The sequence below is a fragment of the Blennius ocellaris genome (assembly GCF_963422515.1).
Source record: "Blennius ocellaris genome assembly, chromosome: 11".
Taxonomy (NCBI): domain Eukaryota; kingdom Metazoa; phylum Chordata; class Actinopteri; order Blenniiformes; family Blenniidae; genus Blennius; species Blennius ocellaris.
The window spans coordinates 18,929,557-18,944,179 of record NC_137660.1 but is presented as its reverse complement, the minus strand read 5'-3'; the positions used below and the strand labels follow the sequence as shown (position 1 = coordinate 18,944,179).

The following is a 14,623-nucleotide window of genomic DNA, read 5'->3' as shown; positions in this document are numbered from 1 at the left end:
TTGTTACATAATAGGCCACTGGAATTAGCAATGCGGGCAAAAAACTCCAGCAGCTGAGGGAACACTGTAAAGGTTAAAAATTACCAGACCTGTGCTTATGTGAAAGTTATTTATTATATCGCTCCAAAAAATGATTCTGTATTAATTTCTCAGTGTTTCTATATTACCAATGTGTTTTTATTCTTTTAAACAGTACGTAAAGATCCCAGCACCAACTCCTGAGTCTCCAGACGGATTCAGAGTCTTCTCATTTTACCTATCCAGTGACAGCAAAGACAAGCCTCAGTCCAGCTTCGACTGTATTCACCAGTATGTCTCAGGGTAAGTAGCACACATAACTCTTTCCACAGTCAACCACAAATGGAATTTGTAGTAAATTTGGTGTCAGACCGAGACCGCGGGGCCCAGCCAAACAGTGCCCTGCCTTTTCAACAGTGCGACAACAACAGTCAGTACCACTGTCAGGCTATGTTCAACTACCAAAATACCCAAAGGCTGTATTCTGCCGTGACTGATCGCGACAGTGTGACCAGTAATAGTTGAGAACAGAGTTTTAAAGATGTGGCTGTGCGGGGTCGAAGTTAAAAGGTCACTTCAGAGCGGCTTTCATTGCACTGAAGCATGTTCGTCTTCATATTATTTGCATTGTTTTTTCTGGACTGCAATTTGCACGCAGTCACCAAACCGGCTTCTCATGTCAGGCAACACAACCTAATGATTGATAGCAAAGAGTTCAAATGCCATTTTTGAGTGTTGAGAGGGGGGAGAAAATAAAAAGAGGTCATGCACACTACTTTTGGCAAGCAACACAAATGTATTCATTTATCAGTCGCCACATGTGCAAAAGTTTCCCCCCCAAAAATGCAATTTTTGTCAAATGCTATAAGGCAATTGAATGTGACCACATTTCTCTTATCCTTTTCCTCCTTCATGTAGGGAGGGCAGGGATCACCTGGAGGGCCAGGGCAGCATTCAGGACAAGATCACGGTTTGCGCCACTGACGACTCCTACCAGACAACCCGGGAGCGCATGTCTCAGGTGGAGAAGGACATCTGGAGCCGCTCGGCAATTGAGATCAAGCCAGGGCCAAGTAAGTTTTTTTTTTTTTTTCATTTATCCCCCCCCCCCCCCCAAAAAAAAAGAAGCTGTATTTAGTATACTCTCCAGTCTCAGTTTATGTTGCTGGAGAGTCTAAATCCTCAAAAAAACATCTCAACTATCACATTTCACCATTTTCTCCTGCCTATAAATACCCTGCAGTGGTGAAGTTATGACTATTGATCAAGGTGCTGTGTGGCAGCTATCCATGTGAGACCAGTGCCTCTTTGTCAAGGACTGCTTTTACCTAGACCAGATTGCCCCGGCACTGTCAGCCTGCCTCCTATAGGAAAAAATAAAATACTTGGGCCAACTTAGCTAATTGCTTCAATTGGTAACACCTAAATGAATCAAGTTCTTTGAACTTAAAATAATTCATTAACTTAAGTTTGAACTTGATCTAATTCATTAACTTAAGCAATTCAATTAAGTTGGTCTAACTATTTCCAACTATTTTCTTTTTTCAGTGGGGTAACATTATTACAACTGAGTTCGACAGAAATACACACTCATTCTGACCAAGTTTTATAAGATATAATCACACCAACATAAACTTCTATTAGATATCATATTCCTAAACATCAATTAGCTTTACCATTGAACATTAAGTTTTTATCATGTACATTAAAGATTCTGTCAATATGCCAGTCATTTCTTTTATTACGTTTTTCTACTTTTTCTGTGTATGGAAGTTATATAATCACTATTTTCATGTTGCTTGTAAAATATGTGAAACCATTGCAAACAAACTTTACTGCTGTTGCACAAGTACAGTCATACATGTGACACACAAGTCGGCAATATAACGTGCCCACTGGGAGAGTTTTTTTTTTTTTTTTTTTACAATTACATGTTTTCTCTGTGCTTCTTGTTTGCCTGAACCATGGCCGTCACCTCTGTACAATTTAAAACTGACTGCACTTTATCTCTACGAATAAGTTGTTTGAGGCCTTCATCACGGCTGAAAAATCCCATGACATTAATGCTCCTCCTCCTCTGAGGATCTTTAATCTGGGTTTCAATCCTGGTTCTGACATGACGGGCATGTAGCATATAAAACTACGAGTTGCATTGGCTTGGGTCGCACCACTACTGCCTTCACCACGCACTAAAGATAATAAGGTAATTCAGTATTGAAAAAAATTATCTGAAAAGTTATCCAATTATTATTATTATTATTGTGGCTGGGCTGATTATATGATTGCCACATTATGCAGAAAACCACAAAAGAATAATGCAAATGAAAAACATCCTGGTGAGGTCATGTCAGACTCTGTTGAAAAGTGTCTGATACTTTCCCTGTGTGACCTTTCCTTGTCAAATACTTACCACTCATCCTGTTAAACTGCAAGTCACACAGTGCTTCCTTCAGTTACCGAACCACAAAGTGGCAGATGATAGGGGAAGTTCTAATTATTTCAAATTTATAAATTTTACTTTAAATTGATATATTTTGAAGAACAGACCTCATATTTTCCCGAATGAAGAGGTCCTGACCTGTTTTGTTCTCCCCACTGATTTCTGCTCACACTATTAATAAGCTTAAAAGCCTGTTTATTTGAGGCTTGATGATTGGAAACATGCTGTGCAGACAAATGCAAGGACATAACATTTAAAGCACTTGTTGTTAGAGTCAGCTTTTACTATTAAGTGCCACCTTTTAGTGAAGAAATAGTCTCTCTGAGGCTTTTACTCATGTTTTCAGCAAATAAACGTTCAAACAGACATGACATCTCGGTTTGAAAAATGCACTCACAGGACATCCCATTTTACGTAAACACGCCTATTAACTAACCGTTCCTGCCTTCGTCTGGACTGTCCCAGGGAGAGAAAACAAATGGGCCATGGATCACAGTGCCACATGCACTGGAGAGCACTCAGTCGTTTTGTGGTGACTTGCTGTCTTTTTATGGTACAGTAATGTTACACTCATCATCGAAAAGGTCCATACACCAAGTCCCAATTACAGGTTGCTCCAGAAAAATGTCCACAATTCAGATAATAATGTATGATTTAACATTTGGTTGCATTCAGTGGAAAGAGCGAACTGACAAGCAGGCGGAAGACATTTTGAGCACACCTGGAAAAGCCCTGGTTGTAGGAAGTTTAGGCTTTTTATTTGAATTAAAAAAACAATATTCAGTATACTTTAAATCTTTTTTTATTTTTCATAATAACCATATACAGATGTGCACTGTTGCTAGTTTTAACATTCGTCATTGCTCGTAAATAGGCCTGCAACCTGGAAATGTCACAAAAGCTTTCTTGATAGTCATGCCACTTTGAACAAGCTGCTTTGATTTATTACTGTGATATAATGGCTCCAGTAGCTGCTTGTTGGAAATGTTGCTCTGCAGGTTGTTTCAGTGCATAAAAGGATGTTTACCTAAATTCTTCACCAGCGGCTTCGAGGTGAATGTTGAAACAAGCTCCTGCAAGCTGCGGATCTTTTGAGCCATACAAGAAAACATTTCAAATGGACTTTCATGCAGTGTACACACTCCTAACCTTATTATCGTGCAGTAAAACTGTGCGTAGATATGGTCAGCATGAAGTCCTCGTGAGAGCACAGTTAGTTTTTGACCTATAGCAACCTCCAAAGTATGGCTTACAGTTGTAATGAGATTACAGTCTGCAGATATCTATAAGCACTGCCTGCCCGGGTCCAACTGAATTAGTCCTGCAAGAGGAAGAAAGGGCCTCTTTGTGCTAGTTGTTTTAGTTTCCATGCTCTTCTGTTTACTCAGCAGCGGGTTAACCCTACTATCTAGCCCTTTCACTGTTTTCCACCGCCTCTGCACGCTTGTGGAGGAAAGCATGTGAGCACAGGGTTTTGATGCATGTGAACTAAATTTCCAGTCTGGGCTTGTGATACTGTACAAGTTGCATCTTGTGCATGTTCATGAAGCCAATTTCATTACTGCTGAGTGATACAATGAAAATAACATGCACTGTTGCTCATGTGGAGGCCTGCCTTTCAAAATTAGAAAGTGATTGGTATATCTGGCCCAAGGACAGGATTAGGGCTAATATGTTGACTGCGCTATTCGCGGATAAAGTCAGTGTATGTGAATCATGTTTATCTGATAGATTATAATCTCACCGCTTTCTTTCAGTTTTTAGTTTTGGACTAATGACCGTTCAAAAACACATTTGAGTTTATTTCTTTGTAAGATTTTTAAATGAATTCTCAATGATCAAAGAAGCTGGCCTTCGTCTTCCAATAGTTAACCCTCTGTCGCTTTTGTGTTGATCTTAGGCAAGTGTGTGAAGGTCCAGAGGAAGCAGGGTCTGGTATCAGGCTCAGATAGCAGCAACAAGCACTCCCCGAGCAACAAGAGGAGCCTGATTCCCAGCCCTGTGGCACACCGACCCTTGAGGGATCGCATCATCCATCTCCTGGCCTTAAAGCCCTACAGGAAACCTGAGCTGCTGCTGTGGTTGGAGAGGGAACGGGCCACTCCAAAGGACAAGGCTGATCTGACCTCAGTGCTGGACGAGGTAACATATCTGCTACACTGCAATGCAACACACTACCAACCCAGGATGAATATTATTACATGCAACAAGTTATTAAAAAAAATGCAAAGTGGTAAAAGTTGTAATTCCAAATTCAATTGCTTATATAAACACATTCTCTTTGATGACTTTTGCTCATTTTAGTGAATATTTGCTTTTTAATGATGTTGTTTACATTGTCCTTGTCAGCCAAAAGTACAATAATTTATCTATATTCCTGTATTTTAGATTTTTTTTAATTTTATATATTTTTTTAATAATCATGTTTATTTGTTTGTTTGTTTATTTAATTATTTTAGACAACAGTGTTGTTTTATAACTCTCTTTATAACTGTCTTTAAATGTATCAATTTCAAACAATACTACTAATTATATTGTTTTTATTTCTAATTACCTTTGCCTTTGCTGTTTGCCTGTACTCAATTGTTTTTTCTTTTTCATTACTTTGTCAGTTAACTGTTAAGCACTTTAAATGGCGTTAAACTTGATCAAAAGTACAATATAAACACTTTGATTTATCAAATATCAACACAAATTGCTGGCTTGCAAGCTTTTCATGTGAAGCACTACAAACATGATCTTTGTGATTACTACAGTGTTGTGCAGATCAAAACCATTACAAAAAAAAGGTGGTGTCAGTTCACTTTTATTTTAGGCATGTGTATTTCCTGTGTTCACAATGTTCGAGTGTCCCACTGCAGTCATCAAGTGGAGACGGTGCCGCTGCGGGTAGCTGTAATTAGGGCTGTGCTTTAATTATAGTTGGACGGGAAGATTGTGTTTTGACAGGAGGGAGGCGGGGTGACTCCAGCTGGGATCCGACTACTCTCAGAAATGAAAGTGGTTGGTTTGGGTAGATTTGAATCAGCAGGAACAGGCGGCAGAAGGTCAATGTTTATGAAAGAAACAAGACAGTCGCACTGCGCCATAAAAACAGACTCATGTAGGACTTGTTTAAAAATACAATTAGATTTCCGGAACTAAACATTGTTGCTCTTTTCAGGTTCAACTGGCTTCTATTTGTGTTGTTGTCGGTCATTTATTTTCTCCAGATTGACTTACATTCAGTTTTTGATTTTCAGGTTGGGAAACTGAGTCCAAAAGACCACAGCTACTCTCTGAAGGATGAGCTCTACAGACACGTCCACAGAGACTGGCCTGGATATCTGGAGGAGGAGAAGCAACTCATCCACAGGTTGTTAATCAGGTGAGAGTGAAGTTACTCACAGCATACAAACTCACGAGATAAATTAAGAGATATAAAAATTTACTATGTTTTATTATCTGCTTACAAAGTTGGTACGGTACAATGTAAATATGAATATTAACAGTAAAGGTTAGGTTTGTTTCACATAAAATAATTTTTTTTTTAAAACATATCCACCGACCAGCACAAAGAGTAACATGTAATTTAATATATTTTATCCTCAGTATTATATGTGACCTCTTCTTATAAATGTACAGCGATACATTAAGACTTCAATGGTTTTCCTTTGCATGAAATTTTTGCATTTATATATTATGATAGTACACATAGCTAAAAAAAAAAAAACCCAAAACAAAACAGTATTAGGGTTAAACTCTGTGAAACCTGGTTCCTAAACATTTTTTTTGTTAAATACGTTTATTGGATCCTAAACTGTTTTCTTGAATTGTTGTGGACTTCAATACACCTCTGCGGGCAGATCATTCTGAGAAAGCTTAAGAGATGGATGCTTTGTGACAGTGCTGGCGTTGATACAGAAAGTCCAATGTATTAATGTCGAAGTCTGCTGTGATCATTCTGAAAGGGGAACCTCTAAATGACTACTTCTTTGCACTGATGAATCTACTAATGGACACATCAAAGCAGAGGGAAATATTCCCTGCATCGCGTTGCCAAGTGGCATTAGCATGGAAGGCTCGGAGTTGCAAGGCTGAGCCTTTCAGGGCGAGCTTCCTCTCCACAAATGTTTCCTCCGCCTGCCAGTAAACATGCTGGCCATGTGCTTCACGAGCATTTTGGAAAATATGCAAGTCCCGTTGGCTGATTGCACAACCCCCCGTGTTCACCTCCCCTGCTAAGTGTAAAAGGCTTGCAATTGTAGTTCTCGAGGTGTTTGCCAAGTGTGATAAAGCTATGGTAGGCTGTACGTATTGGGACCCCCTGCTTTGTTCCCTCGAGTTTGTTCATGCATTTGACCTTTTTTTTTAATGATTGCTCTTTTTATACTGTCATCTACAGTATGACGTTCAAGTTTAATGGTTCTGAACGCCGCCGACTGTATGATTAGGAGGGTTGTTTGAAGCCACTGGGGAGAGTGACTTTCAGTGGAGGCATCTGTTTGAGGAAGGAGCTGTAGGAAGCAGATTACCAGAAAAGGGTTTGGCCTCACAGAGGTTAAATCTGCTGCTATTGTTCTTACCATTGGACTGTGTTCAGGCTTTGTGGTTGTCTCTTGTAGGTTGCATGGCCACAGACACAAAACAAAAATAAAAATTCCCCAGAATTCTTACAGGGAAACGCGACAACAAAGGATTGGCAGTCAGTAATTGTTAACTTCTGCGTTAATGCCGCCACAAGATTCTCTACAATAGTCCGACCGACACCCTCCGATGCAAGTTTCATGACCTACCGTCCGACTGAGCGAAGTGTGTCCTTGATCTTTCCCCAGGAAACTTCATCCACTCCACAGTAGCCAGCTGAAGAGTCCCCAGTCCAACCAGTCATTCCACAAGACACCTGGGGACTCTCCTTCACGACTCAGTCCCGCCAAGAACCTCTCAGTGGTAATTATTCCCTTTTAAAAGACTTGTATATTTCCCCAACCTGCTCTATTTAATAAGACTCTGAACAGATGTAGTATTTCCTCTTTTGCTGGTACGTAGAACTTCCTTAAACGTCACATTAAATATAGCTCTCATCCGGATAAAACAAATAGTTTGTCTTTGAGGAAGTTAAGTAACCTTCATGTGTCATACTATTCTTAGTAAGAACTGGTTATCATCAAATTACTAGTCCTGAGAGATCATTGAGTATCACATTGGGCTGAGCAAGAAAAGATTTTACTCGCGTTTTTAGTGTTTTGGTAAAAGTACTTAATGTTGCATATAGGTTTTGACAATGTCTATAAAGTTTATACTGACTGAGCTCTTTTTCCCCTCTAGAAACGCCCACTTGCTTTGGACTCATCCAACAATCAAACCCCTAAAAAACAGAGGTTATTAGACCAGTGTTTGCCTCAGCAGTCGCCCTCGCGCACAGACTGTCACACCAATGAGCCTCGTAACTTCTCTAGTCATGGGACCTCTGGTGAACAGATTAGGATGGAGTTCAACAAAACCAACAACCATCTTCAGGGGAGCCCAAACGGCCTGTGCTCACCGCACAAACTTAACGGGTCAACTGTTCGAAAGCTGGACAGAACAGAAGCGGCTCTCACTGCTCCCAGCCCCAAGGCCACCCACATCAGCACCTCCATTTGCACTGAGCAGCAGCTCGCCAACGGCCAGCATAAAAAGAAAAAGTCCAAAAAACACAAAGACAAGGAACGGGAGCGCTTAAAACCAGACTGGATCGAGACGAGTCCGGACCTGAAGCAGAATCAAGAAAATCTCAAAGGTAAACAGCAATAAAACACTAAAACTATCGTCTCTTCCAGGTTATATCACACTTTGTACAGTGTGTTCCACTGTGTCACCATTCATCTGTTTAATATCAATTTTGTCCAGCATGAAAAGCGATTGAAATGCAAAATGTCTACACATTTTCTCAATTCAGCAAGAGAAATCTTGGAGCAACTGAACCAGGTCAACTGGTTCTGGCCTTACAAGATTTCTCAACCTTTATTGAAGTTTCTTCCAAGACATATAACCAAGTCCAGCTGAGCTGATTTAACTGCTTCAAGAAAAAGGGAACAAATGGGTTGGTTCCAGTTGTCTGTGCCAGTCAGTGAGGAGTAGCCCATATAGTTTAATCTGAGACAGCAGTTAGGACACTGCCACCCTGCAGTCTGTTTATGATTGACTCTGCAACAGCTGGGTGACCTACGGTCGAGCGAGTCAGCAGGAAGCTTTGCTCTCCTCCTCTGCGCTGCTGGCGTCACCGCTCGCCTCAGATCAGATGTCTTATCAGAGGCTGTGATAAATCATTCCATCAGCCTTGATATGACTGGCGCATTACCACATTTGCATTGGGAGATCGCTTCAACAATGTTTTTGGTTTTTTTTTAAATTTCCAATACGTGTGTTCTTTTCCTGTCTACAGGACATGAGGGAGAGAAAACGCCTGTTAATCGAACCGCAGCAGAGGAATTACCCGACTATCTGATGTGCGTAAGATTAAATCATCTAAATGTCATTTATGTAATCTTCATCACGAAAGAATTCACAAGATGGTCACTGCAGCCAAGGTTCATGTCATTCAGCTCGTTGATATTGTCTGTCACTGTGGCGTTTCACTGTGGCATTTCGTATAAATAGAAGGAAGTAACAGGCTTGTCAAAACAAGCTGTCGCATAACTTCGGCGAGAATTACTTGGAAAACAAATGATCTTATGTGTTGCATTTTTACATCTGGCCAACACATCATGCTGTGAAGGCAATGACGTGTCAAGCCATTAATTTCGTCGATGTGCAGCACCATCTAGTGGAGAGACTGAGTAACAGCTGATCCACACAAACTATAGGAAACCTATAACACTTTGTGAGTGAGATTTTCGTTCCTTTCATTATATAGACAGGTTTTTTTCCCAATGCGTATGTTCAATACCACTTTTCTTTTCTTTGATGACTTTTCATCATTTAAATAAACACGATGACAAAAGACCTTTTCATTCCATGTTAGCTGTTGTAAATGTGAACAGCTTAAAGCTTTTAAAATGTCTTTAAATGGAAGCACTACCTCACATGGTTTCTCTATAAGTTTGCAATATTGCTGTCCAAGAATATAATATGTTGTCTTTTTGACGAAAAGAGGTCTCATGCGTTGCCAATTATTTCCACATATTTAAGAAATCCTGCAAAAGCGGCGATAATATCCATGTTCAGCACAACTATCTAATCATTGTGGAAGTCACCAAATATTGTCACTCTCATTCAATGAAGGGTTAAAAAAAAAAAATTTTCCCCTTGTTTTTAATTTAGAAAATACGGCACCATCACAGCACTGGAGCAGCGTCAAAAATATAATGAGGACTTCTGTGGCGAGTATGATGAATACAGAGCTCTTCATGACCGGATCGGGGCCATTACAGAGATGTTTGTTCAGTTGGGCTCAAAGATCAACACCCTCTCTCCGGGAACACAAGAGTACAAGGTACTGTCTGGACTGAGAGTCGACTGGAGCTGTTCTATTTCCAGTAAAGCCACAAAGAGAAAACAGCTCACATTAAGCACACACTAACAGCTTGTATTTTTTTCATTTCCTGTTTTTATTTCAGCTCATGGAGGACCAAATACTACAGAAGTATCACAAATATAAGAAAGTAAGGACTTCTCAAGTTTGACCCTTTTTCATGTGAAAATAAATCATGAAAAGAGCCTCAGAAAACCAGAGGAAACTATTTGTACTGGGTTTATCGGGTCTAATTTGGAACACCAACGCAAGTTACACACGTTTATAGCAGTAATAGTAACGCAGGAATAAATCCCTGCATTGACTCGAAACTTGCGGGACTGTATGAGTGTAGTTTGCGCTCATGTTTCCTCTCATAGCGAAATAACATGTGTTTGAGATTAATCGGTGTCTCTTAACTTGCCATGAATGTGAATGTGTGTGGTTGTGTGCCTCTATGTTTACCTTGTGAATGTGAATACATTACCGAAAGCTCACTGAAGCCTTTTCTTTGTTTTCTTTTTCTCCTCCACAGAAGTTTCCCGGGTATCGGGAAGAGAAGAAGCGGTGCGAGTATCTTCATAAGAAACTGTCGCATATCAAAGGCCTGATCGCAGATTATGACAGAGCACAGGAACTCTCTTAGTGAATGGCTTCCACTCCTCAGCGGGGGTGCAAGGCGACTGGACCAAAAGACTCGTAACAGACCCAAAGACTGCCCAGCTGGGTCCCGACGTTGCAGAGACACTATTCACTTTACTCCTCAGAGTGTTAATGAATACGAGGAGCAAGGTTCTTTTTCAAAAGTGGGCTGAGACCACCGACTCGTGATCAAATGTTACCCTTTAAGGTTCTCCGCTGTGATTATCGCTGTGCTGGCGGGATTCTGTTCTGCTGTAAAATGGTCAGATGACGCAGTGAAAGCCAACAGATGTGATCCTTCCTGCCTAATTACATTTTATTATGCCCCTTTTCTCGTCAGAACTATTAAAGTTGATTTTTAAGAATAAAAGTGATGGTACAATCAAACTTAGGGGTAAACTAACACTACTAAAGTCTTTATTTAATTACAGAAGCAGTTTTGTTTCTGCTAATGGAAAGTTGATTATTGATATTCATTCATAAATGACTCAAAAAGGAAAAAAAATCTCATGTTGAAATTTATGTAAATGCCAGGAACAGTTTTTCTGTCTTCATAAAATATCAGATTTATTTTTTTTTCTGTCAGACTCAGTTTAGTGTTTTCTTTTTAAAAAGAAAAATCTGAACTCTAAAATGTACCTTGATTCATGGTGTACAGGTGCATCTCCAAGAATTACGATATCAATGATTATCTATAATCTATATAGTAGTCCACCTGAGATGCACCTTTAGATCTGACTCACAAGACACATTCAGTTTTCCTTTATATTATTTCAAATCAAATTAGTTAGGACTTTCTCTCTGTGCTGTTTAATAAGGTTTTGTTTTCTCCTCATGCTCACGTCCTCTTTCATTTCCTCTAAATGTCTGAATGCCACAAAAGGACTGTTCTCAGTACTGTAACTCTGGTTTCAAGATAGTGCTTGTACACACTGTCACTTTCACCCACATGTAGCCTACACTACCATGAACTGCCTTTCTATTATGTAATGGGACAAGAAAAAAAAAATCACATCACCAACTCACATCTGAAGTCTTTTGATTATGAGTTTCTTGCTACTAACAGCAGTCACTCACTGTTTTTACAAGTTCAACTCTTCATTCTTTACACAACAAGCTTGCAGGGTATTTATCCTGGAAATCAAATTTTTTTTGATCCCCTTTAATGCTACGTACATAGAATTATTATTTTTTTTTTTTTTTTTTTGATGTGGGATTTAATTGACCAACAATTCGCTTTAGTGTGTGGTACATTTTTCATGTTCTACTGAATGTGATAGCGATGCCTTTGACATATAAATTTAAGCAAAATAGAGTGACAATATTGATTAAAAATCAGAGAATTGGTATGCTGAGTACATCTCACGAGTGTTGCGTTCATGTCGCACACAGGAAAGTTGCTCAACATTCACCAGATAAAAATCACTGTTTTGGCGTCACTTGTTTGGAAAAGCCAGACAAATGTTTGGGAACAGTCGTGAAAAAAAATAAATAAATAAAATGTAGAATTCATAAGCAGTGGACTCCAATCTGGATGAAGACCAGACTCCCATGCTGAAGGCTGGTTTCTCTTATCTATCTCTTTCTAATTCGCAAAAACTAAACAGATGAGGACTTTGGAACTATCCAGATACCCTTTATGAACATCTTCAATATTCAAGGGGACACGTTCGCAGGACCCTGCGACGAACGCAAACGAATTACTAACCCGTGTGAATGTTTGACGTTCCAGAAACTCCCTTCTCAATTTGTCATGGCCCAGTGAGAGACTGGTTCAATGGTCGCTCTCTCATTTCAAACCACTGTGGTTCTATTCTATCCGAAACTTTCTTAAATTATTTGTACCAGAACAAGTAACTCCACCGCACTAACGTTCACATTCATTAACCGTGGCCTGTAGTAAGAGTTTAGCCGTCAGATTTCTCTCTATTTGCAGCTGCTGTCTTAAAAAAACTAAACAAAACAAAAAAATCTAAATGGCTCAAAACAAGAGAACGAAGCTCATATTTGCCTTGACGTGCACTGTATGTCATACATTTCCATTATCTTGGTACTCCCAATGCTGGAAGCTCCTTGGCTGACTGCACACTTCGATACACTCTGATTATTTATGTAAATGTCTGTTAGTTTGAAGGAAAGCTCAGTTACTGGATAGTTGTCGTGCAGCAGTTGTCTTATCTGTGTTGTTGTTGTTGGTTCTTTTTTGTTTTTCAAAATATGTTTTAATCTTCTTTTTTTGGGGGGGCTTTTTGTTGCCATCAGCCATCGTCCATGTAGAGGAACTTACGTCCAGCACCACTATTATTAGACAGAATCTCTGCAGAAATCTACTCAAAATGTGCTTCGCTCCTCATTTTTTTAAGTGCTTATGCATTTATTGTCACATATTTAGCAGCTCTTTTACAATCTTTTTTTTTTTTTTTTTTTGCTCTATGCTTTGGTATGTTTGAAGGATTTAAGGCGAGCAATCATTGCTTAGTCCTGGCACATATGAAAGTGTCTAATTTATCAGTACTAATGCTAATGGTTATCCCAGGAAATGTTTCCCAGTAAAAATGACTACAGTTTACAAATTACTGTTTGAAGCTCCAGTACGCCTACAGAAATGTTTCCATTTGTCTGCCACGTTGGATATCTTCACAGGACCAGACCTCTTATTCTTATGAGTCTCCTGTTTGCATAAACGACATGACTGGATCAACCGACTGCAAAAAAAAAAAAAAAAGTATTTTTTTTTTTTCTTCCTAGAACTGGAAACAAGTAGCTTTTTGCTTCAGCGTTATTAAAAACAAGAGCGCAAACCTATATAAATACTCACAATTCATCTTCAATCAGTATAGAAAAGTACTGAATCATTTTCATGACAACAAAACACTATTAAAAACACTTGAAGTAAAGTGCTTTCCATTCACCACTGTATTAGTCTTTTTCAATTCAATCATAATGTGATCAAACAAATATCATTGGCGACATTTTCTTAGGCAAAATATCAGTCTGATGATCATTATTTGTGTGATGTTTCTAAATCAAACCCCTTATAAATAGATGGGACTTTCAAAGAGCTGTCTGTTTTTTTGTTTTGTTTTGTTTTTTTTAATTGTCGGAGGAGCTAACTACTGAAGGTGCCTTCTCATTCAGAAAGCAGAGTGATTCTGCATGAAACTATTATTGGTATTCTGGAAAATAACTTGTGCCAGCAGTATTTACACATGTGTAGTATAACACTGATGCCACTTTTCCAAGTGCTTTGTCCATTCTTTTTATTTTTATTTTTTTCTTTTGATGAAGTTTGTCAGATGCCTTGTGAAATGCAAAAATGGTATTGGCACCAAATATTCCATTCAAACATATTTCTAATTCAGATAACACAAATGTTAAAATGGTTTTTTTTTGCAGGATGTGATTTCAAATTCACTTAACATGTGTATTCAAATAAAAGCCTGGCTGTGTTTTAACTGTAGCTGCCCAACTATTTGTTTAAAAAGTACATGGAGATGTGCTTAATTGGTTCAATGGTACTGGAAAACAATGCATCAATGGAAATGTGAACCATGTCGGCTCTAAATAACTGCATTTGAGCTTCCAAGGAGAACAAAATTATTTATTGCTTTGTATGTTATTTTATGGGATTCATTGTTGCAGAGTATGTTCCTTCGTTTCACAGCAAATCCAGAGTATGGTGAAAGGGAAATCAAGTATATTTTTGCAATTTTCAATGGTGGATGCTTTATCATGTCATCCTTTACAGAAAAGCTTTCAAAAAAAAAAAAAAAAAAAAAGAAGTGTATTGTTGTCTCAGTGAAATTGAAAATTAAAGCTCTTTTCAATTCAGCAAAGTGTCGTGTTTCCCCAAGAGGGCAGTGTTACTCTACTTCGCAACTGATTCTGATTTTTTTATTTTATTTTTTTTTGTCAGCGGTCACTCAAACCAGACCAAGAGCAAGCCACGTTTCTAAAGATAATAAATGGTTCCACAGATCATAAGGTCATTTGAAATGATTCTATTTTTAAACAAAATCAAATGCAGGCATTTGATTATAATCAGAGAC

At 38.9% G+C, this 14,623-nt stretch overlaps 1 protein-coding gene across 1 annotated transcript in view; it reads left to right on the top strand.

Moving 5' to 3' along the window:
• The window catches only part of LOC308136330 (RNA polymerase II elongation factor ELL), a gene marked incomplete at its 5' end in the record, with an annotated part of 28,846 nt that extends 14,453 nt beyond the window's left edge, over nucleotides 1-14,393 (top strand). The window contains 10 exon segments of the mRNA XM_080504645.1: nucleotides 194-321; nucleotides 937-1,091; nucleotides 4,359-4,600; nucleotides 5,701-5,825; nucleotides 7,273-7,387; nucleotides 7,766-8,219; nucleotides 8,865-8,928; nucleotides 9,743-9,914; nucleotides 10,039-10,083; nucleotides 10,468-14,393. Coding sequence (XP_080360771.1) covers nucleotides 194-321; nucleotides 937-1,091; nucleotides 4,359-4,600; nucleotides 5,701-5,825; nucleotides 7,273-7,387; nucleotides 7,766-8,219; nucleotides 8,865-8,928; nucleotides 9,743-9,914; nucleotides 10,039-10,083; nucleotides 10,468-10,578 — 1,611 coding nt within the window. The 3' untranslated portion in view covers nucleotides 10,579-14,393.
• Between the last annotated feature and the right edge of the window lie 230 nt (nucleotides 14,394-14,623).